Source organism: Aptenodytes forsteri, unplaced genomic scaffold, assembly GCF_000699145.1.
Source record: "Aptenodytes forsteri isolate BGI_AS27 unplaced genomic scaffold, ASM69914v1 Scaffold102, whole genome shotgun sequence".
Taxonomy (NCBI): domain Eukaryota; kingdom Metazoa; phylum Chordata; class Aves; order Sphenisciformes; family Spheniscidae; genus Aptenodytes; species Aptenodytes forsteri.
The window spans coordinates 658,884-665,222 of NW_008795771.1; the positions used below are offsets into that span (position 1 = coordinate 658,884).

General features: G+C 39.0%; 1 protein-coding gene across 1 annotated transcript in view; it reads right to left on the reverse strand.

Annotated features, from left to right (window-relative positions):
* Positions 1 to 6,339, reverse strand: part of COMMD8 (COMM domain containing 8) — a 12,897-nt gene continuing 6,558 nt past the window's right edge. The window contains exons 2-5 of the mRNA XM_009283595.1: positions 5,173 to 5,328; positions 3,980 to 4,132; positions 2,141 to 2,296; positions 1 to 476 (exon numbers count right to left, since the gene is read on the reverse strand). Coding sequence (XP_009281870.1) covers positions 456 to 476; positions 2,141 to 2,296; positions 3,980 to 4,132; positions 5,173 to 5,328 — 486 coding nt within the window. The 3' untranslated portion in view covers positions 1 to 455. The remainder of the gene's footprint in view (positions 477 to 2,140; positions 2,297 to 3,979; positions 4,133 to 5,172; positions 5,329 to 6,339) is intronic.

Below are 6,339 nucleotides of genomic sequence, written 5' to 3' on the forward strand. Positions count from 1 at the left end.
TTCACACACAAAATTGAGTGTTTATTTACTATTTACAAATACATTAATGCTACAAGTACTCTGTCACGTTCTTCATTATCATGGCACCTTAGATAAGGATAACATTATGCAAGTAAGACGCCTTAGTTTTACTAGACACCTATGCAGTCACTGTCGAAGTTTAACCAAAACGAATATGGCATACGTCATAAGTGATACTTTTCCATAGTTCCATAAACCTTTAGCACTAAAAGCAACTGTACACTGGATTTTTATATTTTTGGTCAAACAGATACAAGATTTTATTATTTTTATCAAAAGATTAGTAGTTTATTTGGTCACAAGTCCCAACAGCCTTCTCCCTTGAGTATTTTATAGCATCAACAACTTCTGGCTTTGCAGAGAACTTTTTTTTTCCCCCCCCAAGTCAATTGGGGAGCCATCGCCAGCAGATACCATCAGTGATCTGCATTCCATCACTTCAGTTGCAAGACAACCTTCAAAAAAGGAGAAAAGGAATGAGATTAAAGTTGGATGAGACCAAAACTTAAGCAGTCTAGGAAATACAGCTTTTTGCTTTCTGTTACAATATAATATGCAACTGTATAAACATGCCTCTCCTCTGGAAAATACACCATCCCTCTCTCAGCTCTCTTTTACAACCTCACACAACTATCACTTCCAATAACTTTCTTTAGCATTTACTGCACGCAAACCATTCCTCAGCTCCCTGTAATCAAAAAGTAGAATGGTAATTTCCAGGTCCAGTGAGATTCTTTCCGCACAAAGCAGAACTGAGGGACCATTTCTAGAGTGAATTCCTCCTTGTGTGCACATAAAACTAAGTAAGGAGATGACAACATCCCACAGCATCCATACAGACCTTCAAGCAGAACAAAAGGCATGTGGAGACTGAAATCTGTCCCAGAAGAATCCTTGTTTGCATAGTGTAGAGTTTATGACAAGCTACGATTTTTATTTAGTTTTGGAGGAAAAAATCCAGGAGAAAGCAAGCTGTTAAGGGCTCTCATTTCACAAGAACACCACCTGTATCCAGACTAATGCATTTATCTTACCGAGAACTGCGTAATTATTCAGAGGTCTCACATTAGCCTCATTAAAGCAACTGGTAGACATAATCTTAGTGTCTTTTGTAATTCAAAATATTAACAGCGCTGTAACAACTTAGTATTTAACTCTATGAGCAATAAAACTATTATTTTCAGTTGTTATATACTGACGAAGATTTTTTTCTAAATTTTGGTCTACAGATTCCAGCTATAGCACCGTAACATTATATAAAACGTCTACAGAAACCCCTCACTTGCTAAATGTTATGAAGCAACTAGAAGCTGCTAACTTCTAAAACATGTTGATACAACACTTTCACATCCATCCTGCAAGATGTCAGAGAATTCCATCTCTCAGACAGCAGACAATAAATATTTAAGACACTTTCAGATTTGAAGAAAAACTACTTTCCTTTATAACAGAGCAAGAATTAATACTGAAAGGTAACTGAACAAGGAGAGACTCCAGGATTCACAGTTATCACCAGGGTGCAAGTCTGATGACATTTCTTCACCTAACAATTTTTCTTCAAATCCTCACTTCCCTTAGTCTTTTCTATTAAGAAATCTGAGACGCCCCAAATAAGATTTCACTTGAAATTTTCTTCTTGGGTTACTGTATTGGAATCTTTGTAACTTCCTTCCTGATTTACTATGCCATGGAAATTAAAGCACTCAATTTGAACCAAGCAACTCTCCTGTATGCATTCCCAGCCACTGACATTTTGCAAAGCTCGGGGAACACCGGATTTCTCTCCAGTCTTTCAAAATCAACTCTCATCTGACACTGTCATTGCATTTGCTTCTCCTATTCTCAGAAGGCTTTTTAATAGTGCTCTGAACAGACTATTATGCTTATCAGGATTCTAATTACTTTTTTAAAAAATTCTAGACAAAAGTGCACTAAAAAACCTCTGAAGTCTATCCAAGATAGTCTGCCTTATGTAAGGCTTTCTGTAACTCTATAGTCATTTTGCCAATGAATGATTTACTTTGGGTTTTCAGCAAGATACCCAGAACAAACAATTTCAGTTAAAATAAACTCAGTATACAAGAAGTCAGGAACAAAGGATAATATTGGTAAAAGCTACCTTATTAGCGGCTTCCAGTGCATTTATTAGGTTCTGCAACTCTTCCTTATTCATCTCTATAGAAATTGGTTTAATTTCACCATTTTCTCTCACATCCAAATCAAGATTGAGAAGTGGCATTTGCAGCATGGAGATCTTATCACTGGAGAGAGCAAGCTATGCAGATTGATGAAACAACAAAGTGTAAGGTGGAGCCATTAAGTTTTTAGTCTTTCATAGCATCACATCTGCACTTTATATTGAATGTGTACTACCAGAACAAACATCAGCATGACAAAACTAACTTCTCACAAGTCATCTCTGCAGTTTTTGGTTTTGCTTCCCCCCCCGCCCCCGCTGTTGGGGTTTCTGTCTGTTTGTTAATACCAACAATATACCGAAATACTAAAACCCCTCTTCATAGCAATACATTTGTCAAAAGAATTTGTTAGAATTACTGGGCTACTACATTTTTGTATTCTAGGTGAAACGAAAGGATACATTTGATCATGGCTTTTTAAAAGTGAAGTATATGAATTCTGAAGTCACCGTATTCAAATAGTTCTGGTAATCAATGAGTAAGAAGGGTCTTACAGAAGGGGGCAGTTGGGAGAAAGAGGACACCTTTGTGCATTTTTCAACTCTCTCTACAGCTGATCAAACACTGTTTGTCAGATATCCTATTTGACAATCACTGATGAAGAGAATTACATACCAATTGTGCTTTCTTTTTTGTTTACTATTATACTCACTCTAGTATAAATAAGGCTTTTAAAATATATTAAAATCAAAGATCAGTTGATAATACTGTAGGTCAGTATTGTACACACCTATCTTATTTATTTAGAAAGCAGAATGTGGTACAGCACAGGAGAGACAGTGTCCTTAGTAGGATTCAACTATGGTAAGCAAAAAATATCACAATCAGCTCAAGGAAAAAAAGAAGTGGTTTAAAGCAAAATGAATACAATAGTTCAGACATGTACCAGAAATTTGTATCACAGAATAGAAAGAAACTCAAAAATCCTACAGAAGTTAAAAGAAACCACAAGCAAAAAAACAAGAGTTCACATAAGCCTATTTTATATTTTTGTCAGCAGTAAATGCAGTTAGCGAGAGATCAATCCCTAGTAACAGTTCATCTGAAGCACATTATGATGCCATATTTGCTCTTGCAAAAATCTTATCTATTGTGGGCATTGCTCTTTGATTTCCAAAGCTGTTTGCTGCACAAACTATTTAACACTTGTTGAAATGGAGAACTATTTAACAGCTCTACATGTCTGTTTAACAGCTCCCATGGAGTAACTAAACAACATTACTTATACTGTTTGTATCTTAAGTCTCTGATAGAGCTTAAGTTAAAGCAGCTGTGTCTTTGTAACCCCAAAGCACCATCCAGCTTTAGGCAACACAGCTCATTGGCTTATTATCAAAATAAGCCTAAAGATAAATGATTTAAAACTAATTATTAAATAATTGTTTATTGCAGGAATCCAAAAATTTGAAAAAAGTCAGGGAGACACATCCTGAATCAGTGTACTACTCTTAATATTTCTTCTTTGAGTAAAAATAGTGTCTACAGCATCCGAAACTTTCAGGTGTTCCTGAAAAACGCTCAAGCTCCTTTTAGGAAAGAGATAGGTATTGCAGCTTTAAAAGAAAGGAGGAGGGGGGAAGAATTATTTTACAGTTTATACAAATTTCTGGCAAGTCTTTTATGTGTTATCATGAATGTGCTTTTCTGATACGTATAAAAATTGATCCATGCTCCAGAATGAGCAGGCCTAAGGGGACTATATCAATAGTTACTTCTGTGTTGTGGAACACTTCTTTCAAATATTACAGCAACACTCTCACCTTTAACTGCCAGTCAAAATCCTGCAGCTGGGCAGAAGAGATTGCATTTACGCTTTCCACTAGTGCATTCCTGATTTCTTCCTTTCTGCCTTTTAGACACTTTGCAATTGCTTCTTGATAGTCTGAATTTAACTCATTTATCTGCTGAGCAGCCTACAAAAATAAAAATAGTAATTGTTTAAACTATGAACCACAGAAATAACATGTACCACCTGCAATAGCTGTGCTCTGTAGATATCCAAGCTTCTACCCAGACAGCTGTTATACTAGACTCCATAGTCTCATCTTTCTTATACCACTCAGTGGCTCCTCTCTGTGTTTGACAGTTAGAGTCAGTATTTACCACAGCAACGTGTAAAAAAAAAAATTTCTTATAACTTAAATTAAAAGAGACCAAAGAATGGAGGCTTTATTGCCCACCTTAGATCCCACCCTAAAGTCAAAACAAACAAACAAACAAAAAAAATCACACATACAAACAACACAGGTTTAGCTCTGAAAGTTTCTGAACATCAGAGTGGAGACAAACTACATTAGCTTAGCTGAAAGAGACATACTGATGTACGGACTTTCCCATGACTACACAAGTACCTTTCTTTGATCTAGCTACTAGCAGGTAGTCAAAATAGGAGCAATGGGCAAAAGATGAGAATTAATATTTCTGATAGTGGAACAAGTTTTTGCAAAGTTTATACATATTGGAATGCCCTGAATTATAGTCCCTGTCCCACATGGTCCTCCATTCACAGTCTAGATTTTTTTTTTATTTATTTACATACAGTCAATATTTTAAAACATTTCAATGCAGTAGTAATGAACAAAGAAAGCCAAACAAGAGTGTGAATTGTTTTTATTGCTAATGAACAGTAATGACAGGTTATGTATCATAAGGAAAATAGATTTAATTTGGTGGTACTTAAGAGATCAATTTAAGTGACTAAACCAGTACTTTAACAAGTAAGTATTATCCAGTTCTACTTAAAAAAAAAAAAAATCAGTGTCCAATTTCACTTTTTCTTTCAAAAGTCTTCACAGTGTATCTCTAAATGCTACTAACCTTCTGCCAATTTAGGCTTAGTCTGCTACTATTCAAATGCTACACTATAAAAATACTTTAATACTAAATAAACTACAAGACTAATCACTCCAGTATGACCTCTCAAAGTCAAGCCCAATCAGTGATGAGCCCTTACCTCTTCATCAGATATGTTTTTGCCAACTGCAGTTTTGAAATATGTCATTGTTTCTTCTAAAACCTCCATCCACTCCGACAAGCTCCAAATACTGCCATAGTCCTGGTATCGAGGATACGCACGGCCACATATGCCATCAACTATTTTATGAAGGAACTGAAATTAACACGATACATAACTTAAGAACATGATTCTATCACAGTTAACCTACACCAAATACGAGACTGATCAGGCAATTCAGTTATCACCCCTCCCTTCACCGGGTACTGCCTCAATGCCTTCTCTGTGTGCAGCCCATGTACCATTCTAAGAAGTCATAAAGAGGTAGTCCCGGCATATGAACTGTCCTCCCCTCTCCCCCAGAGTCAATTCACAAGGTTTGGCCACAGAAATCACGTGATTTAGATTCACCTTGGACTTACATTTGGACTTAATAGTTTTGTGCACGACTATAACGTACTGCTGAGCAGCAGAGCTGCCACACCAAAGGACACCTCAGTCATCTCTGCACTTGGATTGGCAGGATGCAAAGCACAACTCAAAGTGCTGATCTCCAAGCCTGTGCCTCTCTAGTCTCCCAAACCACTGTCCTCTAGTACTGAGGCTCTTCTGTATGCCAGGCTTCTTGGCCTGCTGTAGTAATTTTTGAGCACTGTAGTGAAGCAAATCCAGGCAGTCCACTACTTCACCGACTGGAAACCAATGGAGCCTCTCTGGGAGCAGCCGAGAGCTGCCGCGCGCAGGCCATCTCCCTCAGCACCGGCTTACAGTGCTGAGCCCTCAGAGAGCAGACGACTAATGCTGCGAAGAGCTCAAGAACACTTCTAATATTCTAACAGCAAAGCGAGCGCATGAACACCCGCTAGGTGCACCCCCGGCGTATTTTGAGCTGGTACTTTTCGTTTCGTTTTGGAGAGGCCCAGAGAGGCGAGGGAGGGCAGCACGGGCCACAGCCCCGAGAGGCCGGTGAGGCAGCAGCACCGCTTTGCAGCTCGGCGGACGACGGGCTCGGCCTCCCTCACAGGTGCCGGAGAGCGGCACCTCGGCTTCCCCGCGGCGAGCACCGCCCTCCCCAACCCCGAGGGGTGTTACCGGACACCGCCCGGCCGGGACCGGGGGGCACCCGCCTGCTCCCGCCGCGCCCCCACCCCCCGCTCTCCCCGCTTA